Consider the following 18,508-nt stretch of genomic DNA (forward strand, 5'->3'; position numbering starts at 1 on the left):
TACAATAATAATAATAATAATAATATACACAAAAATTACTTGTTTTTAATAAAAAGTATAGCCAATGCATTACTTCTTAATTTATATTCTATAAATATAAAAATAAATATGTAATACAATTTATGTAATACAATTTCAAAAACATATTTTTTAATATTTTGCTCATGTACTAATAAATAATTTCCGCCTATCTACCTCAATCTTCGAAATTTCGTGAGATCTTGGTGATATTATTTCAGCAGAATCTCTTTGATTAACTTCTGATCTTCAAAGAAATTCCAATAAATGTCCTTGACCATAAGTTCGAAATCGAGTTTCGGAATCTAATCATGAATTAATATTGGCACCTTTATGAAGATTTCTTTGTTCATTACAGGAAGTTGGAGCATTACGTTCCTAATAGTGAAGTAAAATAAACAAGTTTACATGGGTTTAGAATGTTCTTTGTGCATTAACAACAGTAGAAAGAAAAGTGTATGAAAAACAAAAATTATTGACAAATGCAATAAATTATTAATAATGAAATAAGTATCTTTGTTAAGAATTGATAAGAAACATCGCATTTGCACGTTACTTTCAATTTATATTGTAAACTTTACAATTGCATGTTATATTTATTTTAAATTGATAAGAAGCACCACATTTGCACGTTATTTCTATTGAAAAGTTGACAGTATCAATCCACTGTACAATTCACAATCAGTGCCGCTTATGCTACTAGCCTATTGCACATAGGAACACATCTATTTCCTACATAGCGTTGCATTAATAAGACGCATTATAATTACTTTTTTCACGTTAACAAAGTACAAACAAAATAATACGTCAGCAAATCTATTTTCTGCATAGCATCACACTAATAAGACACAACGTCTTAGTAATACATTATTCATGTCAATATTAAATATTGGAATTAGCTGCTCTACGATGAAAATGAAATGAATAAAATTTTATAAACATAATAATTTCTTTATTCATGCTTTGTTTTTAATTGTCCAAAATATTTCGTACATTCTTTTATATATCTTCAAAAGATTTGACTGATTTTAGCAATTTTATAAAGTCACTATTATTGTTGGTACTTATTACTTAAAAAAACTTATTTCAATAGTCATTACTGTACTGATATTGCATTGTAACGAATTGTGTTTATCCTCATCGCTATTTCATCACGCAGCTAACGCAGTATGAAATGAATATGGAACGTGTATATAGAAACGATTTCATTCTTATCTGAAAAATAATTTTTCGAAGCGTGACTTTAATACACATTATTTTCAGCGTAAAATACTCTTTAATTTTCGACATAAAAATTAAAAAATTTTTTTTACTATAGTTATAAAGTACTTTTGAAGTTCATTCAATTTACATTCTGGAAAATTTTTTCAATATCTTTTAGTTTTTTTGAAGATATTCACTTCGTTTTTTTTTTTCCAAGGTAGGTTTCCACCTCTTTAAGATGCAACTCAACCAATATAAAAAAATACATCTCTTATTTTCTTATCTCTTTATCTCTTATTCTTGTCCATAGAACAACATATTAAAAACATATAAAAGCTCATTTTAATCGGAGGAGGATTGGTTGTGTTTCCTTGTAAGATAACACTAAATAAAAATTTTTTTTGTTATATATGTATGTGTTTGTTTTACTTATAAAAATAATCAAATAACACGAATAATCATTTTCTTATTTATACAACAAATATGCATTGAGCGTATATGGGGGTCATTTACGTTCATGCTCGATTTTAAATTCGCTGTTCAACGAGAAAATGACGCTCACTGTCAGACCTTCACGAGCACCTTTCTCCACCCCATAAGTTTTTTTTAAGGAGTAGAACGACACGCCTGTATTCATTTGTTACTATTTACTACTACTTACTTACTGTGACGTCTGAAAGAGTGAGGAATAAGAATAAGGAATAAATAGAAATAGTCAGAAGTCAATCTCATTTTCTAGCTAGAGTACACAACAGTGTTGTAGTTGTAGGGAGTTCTCTGTATCCGTAATAATATTTAACAGCAAAAATCATGTCCAGAGAGGATTTGGTTAAATTTCGTAAAATGTAGGCATTTTGATAATTTGGCAAATACAATTTTTGCGTACGGCAACCAGCATAAATGGTGTCTCTTGGGACGTTACGCATGGCGTGTGTGCACTAGACTTCAGACATTATATAAACACTTTTTAGATTTTGATTCTGGACGCAGGGACAAACGTAGGAAATTTGCGAGCGCACGTACGGCCGATCGGGCGGTTCGCCATTATTCGAAGCGCTTCCGGGTACACGATCTCAATGAATTATTTTTTTTAATCGATAGTAATTTCAGGCATTTTATTCGTACTTAGATTTTCGTTTGAAACGCCTTGACATAAACAAAATTTTCGGTCACATGTATATATGAGTGATATCTTCAATTGTCTGTTATTTCAATGTGGGCACTGTGAGCTTATATTTAATTTTCGCTCTACGAACGCTCCTCCAAACTTCAATCACATATTAATATCATTAATTCAATTTATTGTATATTACTGACAAACTCTAGACAAAAATATCACACTTTTTATCGTATTTAACAACATTTGTAATTTGAAAACTAAAGTCTTTCACGGAACTTCTTTTTTGTTACCAAAATATAATTAAAGTAAATAGAATTATTAAATCGCATAAGTATTGAAGTATCATATATTATTTCTTTTCCGAATATATTATTTAACAAAGTGGAAATAAAAATGATTTTTTTTATAGCTTCACGGCAACGAGTAATGTTGGAGACAGCCAGCATCGCCGGCGGTGCCACAATAGCAGTATTCCTCGTCGTTATCATTTGTATAGCGGCTTATATCCATTGTAAGCGAAAACAGAAGGAATTACGATCGAGGTAATTAATATTATTTATTATTTATTATTTCTCGTTATTTTAGTTATAGTAGAACTCGATCACAACTTTGACTTCTCGAAGGAATTCACAACTCTCTTATTGTGGTACAGATTCAGACTCACAGTAAATATTACATTCAGCTTTTTTTCTTTTCATTGCAGCAATAACTGCGTCGATACGGTGGATGGTCCTGGCCGAGATCCGGAGCTGAGGCCGTTTAGCAACCGCAGCCGCTCTCTTATGATCTTCATGGCCAAGAATTCTAACAACTCGGTAAGATAATGTGTGTGTGTGTGTGTGTGTGTGTGTGTGTGCGTGCGTGCGTGCGTGCGTGCGTGCGTGCGTGTGTGTCACACAGTTCTATCTAAATATTAATGTTGATTAGATGCGAAATGCAGATTCCAATAATTCGCGACAATCAATAATAATAATACATCATTCGAAATATCTTTTCTTAGGCGACGATAGAACAAACGAGAATGCCCAATTGGAATTGTCCAGAAACGGAATCGATGAGGATGGCATCCATCAGCGAGAATAAGCCCTCGAGCCAATAGCGAACTACGTGACGCGTCGTCCATATACAATGTTTTGCTGCAAGGATTCGTTATCGGCGATACTCGAGACGTACAAAAGATCGTCGAATAAACTACTCGATTAGTTGAAGGTAGTTTGAAATATCTCGACAGCAGCGGCCTTTAGTAGCCTTTATTAGCGAACGTATTGGAAATAATCCCACTATTTGATTCAGCGAGTGATTGACCATCCTAACGCGGTGCTGAAAAAAAACGAACATAAATCAAGTACGATTTCTAAGCTGATGACACGTACGGCACGACAATATTGGCTCTTTTCGATTATTATATCGTAATATCAAGACATTCCCCGTATTGTCGCACTCATGTACTCCGTTTGATCGAAGAGACGTTTAATGCTCGTCGATTATTGTGTATTCCTTCTACATCTCGATGGACGATTCACGAAGAATCTTACGTCCAAAAGTTTAAAAGTGGAACAAGACTTCGCATGAATAACGTTCGAGGACGAAACGTTTCCGTAGATTCTTCTGTGAAAGTGACAGATTCGCGACCATTGAATGTTGGTTTTTATGTAAACGTTTGTATAGTATCGCGTCTTATTGTCATCACTCATCAACGAATAAAAAAGAAAGAAAAACAATACACGCATCACACACATACACACACATACACACGCGCGCGCGCACACACACAGTTGTAAAAGTAGTGCCTTTCTACTCTCGTTTGTAAGAAAGCAAATAGTTGTGGTACACCTGATCAAGTAAGATCAAATAAGAATGAGAGAAAGAAAATTGTCTGTGTATTTCTCTCGTTAAAATTAGCGATGAGCGTCGTCCAATTGCTAACCGTGTTACGAGCGCAGGACGCTGATACACGCTAGTGACAAAATCTTGTAAAACATTGAGAAATCAATAGCTGCAAAGCGCTGATAGTAGACAAGGTAAAACCTTTGATTCTTGGTACGTATGCTACTTGTACTTTATCCTAACTTTGTTATTCGTAAAAGACTTTAATCTGATATATCTCCAGATACATATGATAATATATAAACATAAATACGTTCTACAATAGCTCATATTCTCGTCGCAGAGGTCTAATACATTGCGATTAGATCTAGTAATTTACATTATACTTTCACTAGGCTCTTCCAAAGAATGTTCGTGAACGCGATGGAACGTACTATTAGTATCAAAGGGTTAATGAACATATGTGTCTTACGTAGAAATATCTAAGATTTAAATCTAGATTAAATCCGATGTCTTACCAGAAAGCAATAGTTCCCTAAGCACATATGAAATACATTTTGCCGCTAATAATAGAGATGCTATTTATTACTAATCGGTTAGAAAGTCTATTGACGTCAGATCGCCATCCGGCGTTGTACTGTTATATATTGACAAATATTTTCTCAAGACGTTTTGCTCCTATAATGCGAAATATCGTTTACCAAATCTTAGGCACACAAAAATGACGTACTTATAGTGAATTAATTTTCGTTTCCATATCTGCAATTAAAAGCGATAAAAATTTAAAAAAAACTGGAATTAAAAACACCGTTAGCTATTATTACAAGATAAAGCAACAAATACGGTAGAATAATAAATTCAATGACTTTGCGCAGATCATAATTTGCTAATTTCCTATAAAACTGCGACTAAATAACTTCATCTGTTTGCATAGATGAGAGTTAATATGAAATTCAAAGAATACTTTTCGTCCTATTTATCTCGATATTGAATGATATACGCATATATAATTTCAAATATTAATTTCGAATATCATTTCTCATTAATATTCATCTCGTACGTAAAATAAAAAATAAAATGCCGGCATTGTTGTTTCGTAAAATCAAGAAAATTGCTATGTTTAATATTAAATTATATTGATCATGCATCATTCTCTCTTGTTTCATTATTTATTTATTTAAATAAAAGGCTCAGTCTCCGATTACATGCACAATTGCTACCAGATTTATAATTTCTTTTACATCTCATTTCTCTATTCAAAATTTTTCCAACTTTCAGATTGCTTTACAGTTTATGCAGTATTACAAATATTATGTTAATAATGCAACAGAGTGGAATTGATATGTATATTTGGAGATATTTCATCGCGTACAGAAAGATGGGCCTTCTTGTCATTTTGTCTCAGTTTCTTGTAAATAGTAAATTATTTTACGTTAAATATATCTCGGATCGTAAGCTATATTAATTATAAAAAGCAATGTTTTCGCCACATCGTATTACTACGTTCCATCAGCCTGATACCTCATCGTACCATGATGCACTGCGCTTAAAAAAAAAACCGAATGCATATTTTTATAATTATATAATTTGTTAAAAGGAAACATACCTAATGGAGTGACAGAACAGGTACTGAAGACATTAAACGACGATAGTAATTTGTATATTTGTAGATACTCTCGAGTATATAAAAAAGGAAAGCTTCCAAACATTGTTTTGTTTCATCTTTTTCATATTAATCACTCACCCGTCGCTCGTCGCTTTGAGACACGTTAGTTATGACAACAAACGGCTTTCTCTATTCAAACTACTCAAGATTTCTGCTTACTACAAAAAGATAGAGCTAAAGAGAAAGAGAAAAAAAACTTAATGTAAGAATCGAAAGCGTGGCCTAAACATTTATAAAAGCGAATATACAGATGGTATTTTTATTATTTATAAATAGTCCTCATTAACAAAATGTATTCTAATTTAATTTCCCATATTTCATATTGTACGTGGTTCCTAATTTATTATTACTATATATATTACGTAATATATAATGATAATAATAATAATACGTATACTATTATTATTATTATTATTATTATTATTATTATTATTATTATTATTAACTAATGTAATTAATTATGACTATTTGTTTACTATTAGAAATTATTCTTATTATTTCAATAAAACTATTTAATAAGGACTTGTTTGTGAAAAGGAATGTATGAAATACACAGTATCGAAACGAGTGCTGAAAATAGAATGTGTGATTGTGTGCACTGTGTCACATCCAAATCCAGAATGCGTATTTAATACAGAACTATCGGATGGCATGAAAGAAAAAAAATGGCCTTTGCTTCTAATTTTAAGATGCTATTTCTAAAAAATTTATTAATAAAGTACTCGCTATAATATCTTGGAATTAATACTTCCATTGTATACATACATGTATAGCTAAACTTGGCTTAGCGTTGAGACACTACCGTGTCTCCAGATAATAAAATTGTCACTTGTCCTATATTTTAAACATATGTTTTCTTTTGTTTCCAAATCAAATGATAATATTAATTGTTCCATATTCTAAACAAATACACACAACAAAATTATTGCTGGAACATTAGCGTATGACATTGTAATTGAAGATAATCTATGCGGAGATCTTGAATTTAAGACCTTTCTTTTTCATGTCATTCGATGATTAACTAGTATTTCCACTAATCTAATGCTTTTCCTTGACTCGGCCGAATCCAAACCAATCAAACGAGAGCCTTATTATGATTTGTATCTTGTAAATTGTCGTCAGAGATGATAAATGAAGCATTATGATAACCAGCTTTGAGAGGGTAATAATTTATACAATTAGTGTATCATACAGATGACATTTTATTACATCAGATAACATCGCGTATTGTATTCTGTGCGAATACACACAAATATAAAAACGACACCAAAATGTCATCCAAAAACATGATATAAATGCGGTTTCCTTCGCGCACCATCGATAATTATCTCTTACTATATAGTTGAAGTAAATAGCATTATTTAAATTATATCATGTTGAGTTAATTGTAATTTTAGATGTATGAAATAACACTATTAAACGATGCATTTCTTATAGTCAAACGAAAGATGTATACGCTGCTCAAAATTAGTTTACTCAAAATTAATAATTATTAGTAAGTGCGAATTTTTAATTTAAAAAATTTGACTATTTTCGATTCAATATATCATAAAATACGATTATATATGACATATATTTTCTTTATTGTTCCAAATTTCTTATCGATTTTCATATACTATCATAGTTAGAATTTTGGCGCACAACTCCATGAAATTGCTAAAAATCAAAATAAAGAATAAACAATATTTTACGAAACTTCATTTGCAATAGTATTGTGATATCATTCGTTGATCAATTTAGTTATAACGATTAGTCAATATGAAAGCAATAACATTAACTGATGCTTACGGCCATTAATTTTTTATTCTGTTAAATGATACCATTTTATTCAAAATTCCCAAATCTTTATTCCGCGTCACTCTCCGATGGCTGGTTCTTAGAAATGACAATCCTTATGCTCATTCTTGCGGGTATTTTATGATGGTGGATAATAGTGGATTAGATATACCAAACTTTTATAATATGCTATCCGACATCAATATACCAAAGATTCAGTTAATTTGGAAATGGCTAAGAATTGATCTGAAAGTTGCTAAACAACGTTTTAACAAAGGTAAAAAGAGAGATATTATCGATCGGCAATGTTGCATCAAAACATTGTTATTATTTTTGTAAAAAAACCTTGTACATGTACTAACTTAGCGTGCTCTGTGAATGAAAACTTACGATATGTTAAATATTATCTATTATTATTATTATTATTATTATTTATTATTATTGCTACTATAATTACTTTTATCATTATTATATTAAAATAAAAACTATAAAATCTCTCTTGTTTGAAAATTTTTAAATCACGTGATCGATGTTTGACGCGATTTATTCATTTTATTATATCTTTTTTTTTTTATTGATATTCTAATATATACACATCCGGCGAGATTCTTGTGATATATATTTCGAATAATATTAAAGTAAAATAATATCAATTGAAATGATTTACTGTTAATGTTTATTCTACAATACTATTTCAGAAATGCTATTTAATTCAATGTGTTGCTCATGAAATAGATCGAAATGTTATAATCATACAAATATCTCATTTTATTTCATTTTATCACTGAATAACATTGTATTTAAGGAATATAAAATGTATTAAATTTTAGTCAAATCCAATAGTAGATGTTGGTACTTACAAAATAGTTATTTATATACTTATAATTCTTTATCATGATTTTATTGATTTTAATTATGTTTTATTCATTTCTTTAAATTATTATTTAGTTCGGCCACACAATGTATAGATGTATTATTTTTAAGTCTTTCGAATCTTTAAATGAAAATCAGAGAGTAATTATTTGATATTATGAGATATTTAACAGAAGAATTACGTGAAAATTAATAAGCAATATAAAGGCGTTAATTTTATAATATTTATATATATTTTTACAAGAGGAAATATCAATTTGTTCTAAATAAAAAGAAAACATTTTAATATTTTATAATAAAATAAAATGTAATTTTCTTCTATAAATACTAGAACTAAAAAACGGTTTTTTAACAACAAGCAGAACTGTACAGAATTTAAGAGTGAAAATTAATCCACATTTAAAAAATAAATATATATTATAATATGTGTAAATTAATAGAAAAATTAAATAATTATATTAGATAAACATGACAAACAAGATGACAACAGCGAAATAAAACTACATGTTATATCATCAAATATAAACTATAAGTATTATAACTTCGCTAAAATCAAACAATAATTGGTATTTCAAATTTTGAACATTAAACGTTATGTTCGTAATCAACATATTTCTTATTGTAATTCTGCTTAATTAATTAAAAATATTATTGTTAGCATTGAGTTGTTGATTACACAAAGATTTAACAACAAATTACACTTACTTAATTTCATCAACTTCAAGTTTTACTTTGGATAAGTTTAATATTTTTTTTCTGTAAATATTCTTTCCAAAATTTTGAAGTACGTGTATGTAAGAACGTCTGCAGTTGTGTGTCGACAATCGGTCTTAAAGATTTACTCGGCGTCCATTTTATTACAGGCCACGATATAACATCGAATTTTTGTCTTGAAAGGCTGAGCAATGCAGATATTATGCCTTCTTGTTGATCGTGTGAACCTATTTAAAAAATTAATCAGATTATATATGTATAGTGTGTATATAAACATATATGTTATCGGTGTGTTGAAAATTAGTTTTTCATACACATGAAAAATGAATGTACTACCTTGGCCAGATTGGATAAGGACACAGAGCTGTTCAGAGATGTCGTGCACAATTTGATTTTTATCTTGTAATGGGAATGCGCGCAAAAGCCTTCCTGTAAGTAATAATATAATATCGAATACATTAGTATTCCTTCATCAAAAATATAATATAATAATATAATATAATAATATAATATAATAATTTAATAATAATATAATACAATAATTTTAAAAAATTTACCGAGTAAAGAAAATGCACTGTATATGCAGGGATGTTGATTACTTATAATCATTGGTAATAGAACAGATTCAATAATATTTTTATATGTCCATTGTGCCTTTTCTCGCTTTGCAACAAGTATAATAGCTGTATCCAAACCCTCGATCCGTTTAGCTAAACAAAATATAATTTGCAGTTAATTAATATAATAGAAAAAAAAATGTGCGATGCGGCAAATATGTTTACCTTTAAGAGCAGTCATAAGTTCCTTAACAATATCATTTACTGTTTCGCTAGTATAGTTATGACATCTCGATACCAATGATTTTAAATGCTTTAATTTCTTTAATATTCGGTCTTTATCGGTACTAATATGTAGTGAGTTGATAAGAAAGGCTATGCATTTTGATAATATTTCTGGAAGAATTAAACAATATACATTAAACAATATACATTTATAAACATAAACGATGCAATTTTGTGCACAATTTCAATGATTAAAGCTGAAGTCATTCATTACTATGTCAGTGATGTATCGAATTTATTGTTGTTTTTCTTGACAAACTAGCTTTTCTTGCAATGTATATGATACCTTTGTTCGTCTCAGCATTCGGAAGAACTTCAGACCAGCACATTAATATTGTATTTAAAACAGCTATTGATTTCAGATTCATGCAATAGAGAGCACTGCAACACATCATGCGTACTTTTTCTCTATCCTTCTGAATACGTGACAGAACGACATATATCCGTGTGAGCGAATCAATCGGGTCCTACATAAAAATGTTAATAATTTAAAACTGAAAAGTTGTTATCATAACATGATTTAAATTGTTATATTCTATTATAGACAAATAAAATATACCTTCACATCACTATCAAGTCTAAACATATGAAATTCGATGGCAGCTTGTACGAAATAAATCACCATTGGTTTCGATGCTTCTAAATCGAATAATAACGTTACGATCTTCTGTTCAAATTTCGTCATCAATGGTGCTGGGGGAGTAAATGATTTATCCAAAGCTTCTGTATGATCGACTTCGTCTATTATAAACTCTACTATGCATCTAAAATGGACGCAAAAGAAATATTATTTTCCTCTTTTTATTCATTTAATATGCAAACTTCTAATTTTATTGCTTCATTTTAATCAATGCTTTAATGTTTCTGTAGTTAAACAAGATAAATGTTGAATTATTGGGGAACTAATTGTTTGCTATATACTGCTCTATTAATATAATGAAATAATACCTTTAATATATGTAACTTAATCTGACATTTTTACATATTAAAAGTCACAAAATGGCATACTAACTTGGCTATGATACGAGGTCCGCAAGTATTTTTCAATTTTACTTTTATATCGTCATGTATGGAATCATATATAGAATCTTTCCAATCACTATTCATAAGTCGTCGTAATTGCTTCTTTACAAATTTATCTAAAACATATGTGATATACAGAATTAAATTAATAATCTTGTTTAAAATATAGTATATTTTAAGAGAAAGCACTTAAAACTAAGAGTTTTTTTAAACTTCTTTAAGAAAAAATATATTTTGAAATATACTTTTTATAAAATTTTTATATATATTTATGTTTATATCAATTATTGAAACCTGGAATATAGATTGTTAGATCTAAATATAATTGTTTTTTTATTCATTTCAAAAGTTATATCTTGAAATCATATTTTTGTTAAATATACCTGTTATCTTATAAGCGTATTTTATTTCTTTACATGATAATTTATGTTTTTTGGTACATTTCTTTTTGTTAATATATTTATATAATCGTGATATTGGCGCCTGAGATTCCTCGAAATTATGAGGGACAAAGACAAGTTCCATTTTTTTATTTCGTTGATTCATGACTAGATTTTTATTTTGAGTTTTTATTTCGATAGCCTGCATCTTAATTACTCTATTACTAATACAAGTTTTTTCTTGTATGTTTCTTGCATTATTCATTTCATTGATGTCTCTCGATAATGGTGAACATGGAATTGCAACAGTCCCGTCAGATATTCCGCTAGTATTGTAATCTTCATTTCGTGTTGCTTCCATGTTTGATCGATCAGATAGAACCGATGATTCATCATTTGAAATGTGATCGTTGTGACTCTTATTTCCAAATATCTCAGAAGCATATTCCAATTCAGCGGTTGGCGACATCTCTTTTCTAGTTTTAATTGTATCCAATGTTTCACTAACTTTGTCATGTTTTAAGTCTTTATATATAGAGCGGGTAATAACACGTGTTCTCAATGAAATTGATTTTTCAAGTTTTAAATTATTCGCTGTACCATTTACAATATTGTTGTGTACTACATTCGACTCGTCACTATTGTTCAAAGTCTCTCCTACTACTCTATCTATTGAAATATTTTTGTTGGTTGTATCTTCAATCACATCATCACATTTCGCAAGCTCAGCATGTTCAATATTAATAGCAGGTGGAGTGATATCATTATTTTGAAGAGAATTTTCAATATTCATCAAATTTAAATTTTTTTCGTTTACAAGTCTTTCGTCAATACTATTTGTTTCGATAGACTTGACAACGTTTTCCTCATCACATTTCTTATTTATTATAGGATTCTTCTTGCTTTCAATTAATGAATTATCCTTGTCAATATTTAATTGTTGATTTACATTATTTTTTTGTCGAATCGCTAAAGTAGCTAAAATAGCTATATTTCTTATCGTACAATGTGTAGAATTATTTCTATTGACGCTCAATTGATGAACTGACATTTTTGGAGTATGTGCGATTCGTACTTTTTTCGGTTCATAATGGTTAGAGCATAATTTATCATCTGTTTGTTTATTTGTGGACTCTGCTTGTATATCTAAATTTCTTTTCAAATTTTTAATATGATTTAATGAACTGTCATTAATCTCTTTTTCGTTTTCAATTCGCGGTTTTTTTGCTAATTCAAGATTTTCAAAATTGTGATCTGAATATGATTTAATATTCTCTTGCTTATTTAAACGCGAAATTGATTGCTTCTTTCTCTTTAAATTTCGTAAATTCTTTAATAAGCGATCACCAACTTTAGCTTTCTGTATATTTTGGCCTTTTCTCATTATATTACGTTTTTCTACATTAATAACGATACTTTTATTATGAGCAAGATCAGTGGAATTTTCATTGTTAGATATCATTCTAGTTTTTGTCTGGCTATCCATATCAACAATTTCTACATTATCTTGGTTTAAGATATTATCGCTTGTGTTTATTTTAAGCTCATCTTTGTATATATTTTGGCACTTTCTTTTTATTTCAATTTTGTCTGCATTAATATCAACAATTTTGCCATCAATAGTAGAATTTTCATTATTAGGTAATAGTATTGTTCTAGTTTCTGTCTGGTTATTCGTATCAGTAGTTTCTACATTACTTTTGCTTAAAAGATTATCGCTTGCATGTATTTCATCAAGTTTATCTTCATTTATATTTTGGTCCTTTGTTTTTATTTTATTTTCTTCTGCATTCACGTCAATTTTACTATAAGCATGATAAGTGGAATTTGTATCGTTAGATAAGAATATTGTTCTAGCTTCTATCTGATTATCCATATCAATAGCTTTTACATTATTTTTGCCGAAAAGATCATCGCTTGCATATATTTCGCTAATCTTATCGTTATGCATATTTTGACTCTTTCTTTTCATTTCACTTTCTGTGTTAATATCAATAATTTTGCCATTATCAGTAGAATTTTCATTAGATATATTTCTAGTTTCTATCTGAATATCAATAGTATGATTACTTAAGAAATCATCTCTTGTGTACATTTCATCAACTTGATCTTTATGCACACTTTGGCCCTTTCTTTCTATTTTATTTTTTTCTGCATTAATGTCGATAATTTTATCTTTAGTATAATCAGAAAAATTTTCATCTTTAAATAAAGATATCATTCCAATTTTCTGGTTATCCATATCGATATCTTCTATATTATCTTTATGTGAGATATTATCATTTGCATATATTTCATTAAACTTATCTTTATGTATAATTTCATCTTTTTTTATTATTTTATTTTCCTCTGTATTAATGTCAATAGTTTTGCCATCAGCATGATCCAAAGATTTTTTATTGTTAGACAAGGACATTGTTCCAGTTTCAGTTTGATTATCTACATCGTTAGCGTCTACTACATTATTTTTATTTAAGATATCATTGTTTACATATAATTTGTCAATGCTTAAACGTGACATCGTAAAATTATTTTCAACAGGTACTACTTCTACTGAATGCAATGTATTTTGCTTATGAAGTAACTCTTTGTCGATTTCAATGTCATTAAGAGATGTGCTGGATATATTTATATTGGAATATGAATTCTTATGTACACTCGACAATATATTCTTAGATGTATGATTAAATTGTAAAACATCAATAATATTCGTAGCATTCTCAGTTTTATCACAACATGTATCTCGTACTCGTTCATTTTCATCAAAATTTTCAATTTTCGAAAACATGCTTTTATATGCATTACATGATTGTCTCCTTTTTAGCTCTGTCCTTTTTGAGCAACAAATACACTTTTCCGAATCGATATCTCGCTCATTTTTAGGACATGCTTCTTTTTTCTCATTGAAATATTCTGCTACACCTTTACAGATTAAAGAAATTAGATTCGAATTTAGCGAGATATCATCCTTATGATTCATAACGCAACGACAACGAGAATTAGTATCTATTTTTTTCTTCAATCTTCGAAACTTTTTCATTTTACTTTTTAATGATTGGATTTTTCTTTTCATTTTTTTAATAGATATAGAATGTTTAACTAGTAAATCATCAGAGCAGAAATGCTCCCTTGCACAGTTATTATTTTGAGACAAGGTAGGAATTGCATTGAGATTACTGGGTATATTGGTTACAAGTGGTATATGTGAAATATCCGTATTTCTTAATTCAACATTTTCGCAAATTTGTGTCATTGTGGATGACCTCCCCGATTGTGATTTTATATTGCCTGCTATTGAATCACTATATGGGCTATAAGGACATAGATGAGGTATAGATGATATTTTAGAGAGAGAGTCTTCATTTCTATTTGTAAAATCCAGGTAGGTATCTAAAAATTAAAAATAGATGTAAACATAATAAATCTAATAATACAATGTAATATAGATATATTATACAGGGTATCGGAAAATCGCCCGCAATAATTCGGGAAGTGATTCGGGACCCAAAAAGAAGGAAAAAAGTTATATAAGTTGATATAGCTTTTTTCCGGACATCTTGTATACAATAAAAGCATGTATATGATTAACGCATATGACATTGCATTAGTTACTGTTACTTACTAGATAATGAATGACATGGCGGCGAATAAATCTTTTTCGGTGAAGGAGGCAAATCTTTTTCAATTAATTTTGGACATGCAACCATAGTTTTGAATATTTTTTCAGGAGTCAACTCTGGGGACAAATGAGCTTCACATTTTTCACAAAACAATGGATGTGGATTATTTTTTGTGTGATAAAATTCATCAGTCATAATATTTTGGTCTCGTACTTCGCATTTTATGCTTGATTCAATATTACACAGTGATACATTAATACCAATATCTGAAGTAGATTTTATACCTATAAATGATTCACATAATAAGTAACAATAAAAAAATAAGTGCTTTAAGTTTTGTACTTTCTTTTGTACTGACTTATACTTTGCTTAGACGTATCAACATCTGTAGAAATTATTTTTTTCTCCTTTTTTTTACCACCTTTTTTCGTCACAGTTGATATATCATCCTTTTTTAACATTTTTAATTCATGTTCCAATTCTTTAATTTTATCTGTAAACAAAGAATAAATCTTATTTAGACATAAATAATAAACAAATTTAATTTTTGTATATATCGCATAATATATACATAAGAAATAACACAGATAATAGAAATAACAGAAATAATACAATATAAAAGAGATTTAATTTATCGTTACCTTCGAAGGATGACTTGTCCAAATTATGTTCCATAATTTTAGCTGATTGTTCTTCTTCCAGTTCTTTTATTTTACATGTTAATTGTTGTATACTCTGTTTATCTGCAGCTATATTTATGTTATAGTCATTTATTTTGTTCGTTAATTTTTCATTGCTTTGTTCATATTTTACAATTTTCTGAAATTTAAAAAATATTATTAATGTATAAGATATAATAATAATTAAAATAAAGAACGATACTTATAAAAAAATCTAATCAAGAATATTCACATCAATATAAACAGCCAATATGAGCAAACTAGCATAAATATATATAATATAATATATAAAATAAAATTATTTATTCATAATTAATTATTATTCATTGAGATATAATATTCACATTTTCAACCTCTAATGTAAAATTAAAGTTATAGCCAATATTTTCTTAAAAAGAATTTAAAGAAAATAAAAGCTAATACTATAAATAATTACATACTACAAAAATACATACATTTATGCATTGTCAATTTTGTATTGCACTAAAATCCGCACTTGTCACGTATCGATGACACAAAACAATAATTTTTCAAAAAAATAAAAAAGCGTGTCAGTTAACATGCAAAAATAAATAGATTAACTTTTCGAACTAATTGTGATCGAAATTTGCTTATTCACGCAAAGTAAATATTCACAAAAATAGAATTATTTATTTACACATTTTAACTCCCTTATCTCATCCTTGGCGGACGAATAATCGGATATTATGTGTTTGGCCTCTTTCTTTGCGATTTCCAAATTTGATTTTAAATTTTCAACTTCTTTCATATTTTGAGTATATTGCTTAATTAAAATACTGAAACAGTAAAAATTTTATTAATTTTTCCATGATATTGATAGTATATCAAAATTAATTTAATAAAAAATTAATCTAATAAAAAAATAGAAACACTTAAGAAACACTTACTCTGTTTTGCACATTTTCTGTTTCAATAACAACATTGATTCTTTCGTTTTCTTTACTTTATAATCATGTTCCTGAAAATTTTTTGTTAAATCATATTTCAAATGATTGAAAAATACACAATTGACAAAAGCAGAAAAAAAAATTAAATATATGCGCTACTAAATATTCTTTAATCTTTAGCTAGTTATTCATAGGCTTGGAAATATATTTTAAAAATATTAATTTTTTTTTAATTGAAACCTGATTTGCATCAACATTAATTTGACTTTAAGAGATTCAAAACTCTCATTTTCTCTCTTTGAAGTTGAAAGAGAGGGAGAGTTTTAAGCCGCTTAAAGTCAACGTTGGTGCAACTATTAGAAATGTTTGCATAATATTGAATTTCATTTTATTTATAATATACAGGGTGTTTTTTAAATAGCAGATACTAATCATACAGCGTTATTCCTAATTAAAAATTAAGTCGAAAAGTCAATTTTGCAATTTTCGGAATGGTTGACGAAATATTAATTTATAAATATTGCCGAATAAGCGCGTATGCGGCTGCCCAACCATTAACTATCACGAAAATTGCAAAATGATAGAAGACTTTTCGATTCAATTTTTAACGATTTTTAATCAGGAATGCTATATGATTAGTGTCTGCTATTTAAGAAACCCTGTATCTTACCAAACAAATACTAAAATGTGTAAAATATGTAAAATATAAAATATATTGTAAAAATTATTTAAGAAATGCAATTTAAATTTCATCAAATGTAAGCATGCTTATCTTTCTAAGATTAAATCTTACAGTATATATGAGTATGTTTTAAATTATTTTAGAAAATATAATTATATTTTATATAAAACAAAAGACATAAAAAATACATCCAATAATCATATAACCGTTTAATTTTTTTCAATAGTCAATTATTTCTGCTAAAACACTTGAACTCATTAATCAAATACATTAAGATTAAGGATTTAGCTTTTATTTCTACACTGAATTGCATTAGAATTTTCCTCTGTTTTCATCAACTTTCGTACAGACATTTATTTCGCTTTATTAACAGAAAATATTAGCTATAATAACAAACATTGAAGAGAAAGAGAAAAGATGAAAAATACACAATTAATGTTCAATTATAAAAAGCAAATCCACAGGAAGACGAAACGATCTCGGTACCGGCATGTCGGCATGATCGCTATAATTTTCCGGCGGTCTAAAAATTTCAAGAGCATGTATACATTGCCTTAACGAATTTTCATACATTTTTTATACAATTCAGGCTAAGAAGAATTTTCTTTAAATGTCAAGAAATATTTTTTTATGTATGTAGAATTAATTTAATGCTATAATTTAACCTAACCTAACCTCACATTTCCAACATGCATCCTCGCACAATTAAATTGTTTAAAAATGCATTCTGTTTAATACTTACGGTACTGTCTACGATATTATGAAAATTCATGCTATCATTATCCATATTATATTAAATAATAACGGATAATATTGATTTAGGAAAAAATTGGTCGGTTTCTGCACGTTTTGCTCCAACAAGTATGTACCGACACTTTTCCCGCTGTCAATTTTCGAACGGTGTATTCACGAAAACTATAGGTCTGTTCTTTATTTCTGCACCTAATGCAATAAGTTGAAGTGGAACGAACAGTGCTCTGTCCAAAATTCGATTGTCTACATCGATCAGTTTTATGTTCGATATTACAATTTTGATATTTAAATATTATATTTCTTAATTATGTTTCTAGTCACATCGAATAAATTACTCACTTTCTTTAACATTAATGATAAAATTTTGTTTATTCTATGATTTATAAAATATATTTTAATAAATCTAGTAAATATATCTAATAA

General features: G+C 28.3%; 2 protein-coding genes across 2 annotated transcripts in view; one reads left to right on the forward strand and one right to left on the reverse strand.

The window, feature by feature from the left end:
* LOC108685743 overlaps positions 1–3,861 on the forward strand; it is a 38,052-nt gene extending 34,191 nt beyond the window's left edge. Inside the window, exons 5-7 of the mRNA XM_018190706.1 lie at positions 2,751–2,883; positions 3,045–3,156; positions 3,342–3,861. Coding sequence (XP_018046195.1) covers positions 2,751–2,883; positions 3,045–3,156; positions 3,342–3,440 — 344 coding nt within the window. The 3' untranslated portion in view covers positions 3,441–3,861. The remainder of the gene's footprint in view (positions 1–2,750; positions 2,884–3,044; positions 3,157–3,341) is intronic.
* A 5,342-nt stretch (positions 3,862–9,203) lies between these two features.
* Positions 9,204–18,210, reverse strand: LOC108685558. Its single transcript, XM_018190409.1, has 17 exons — positions 18,075–18,210; positions 16,651–16,721; positions 16,401–16,539; positions 15,704–15,881; positions 15,421–15,555; positions 15,065–15,346; positions 14,595–14,832; positions 13,816–14,465; positions 12,392–13,593; positions 11,446–12,319; positions 11,052–11,178; positions 10,599–10,803; positions 10,326–10,506; positions 9,980–10,150; positions 9,755–9,907; positions 9,534–9,626; positions 9,204–9,424 (listed from the first exon to the last, which is right to left on the reverse strand). The coding sequence occupies exons 1-17, from the start codon at positions 18,117–18,119 to the stop codon at positions 9,204–9,206; spliced, it is 4,965 nt and encodes a 1,654-aa protein (XP_018045898.1). The 5' UTR covers positions 18,120–18,210.
* Positions 18,211–18,508: the final 298 nt, after the last annotated feature.

Source organism: Atta colombica, unplaced genomic scaffold (genome assembly GCF_001594045.1).
Source record: "Atta colombica isolate Treedump-2 unplaced genomic scaffold, Acol1.0 scaffold155, whole genome shotgun sequence".
In the NCBI taxonomy this organism is placed as follows: Eukaryota; Metazoa; Arthropoda; class Insecta; order Hymenoptera; family Formicidae; genus Atta; species Atta colombica.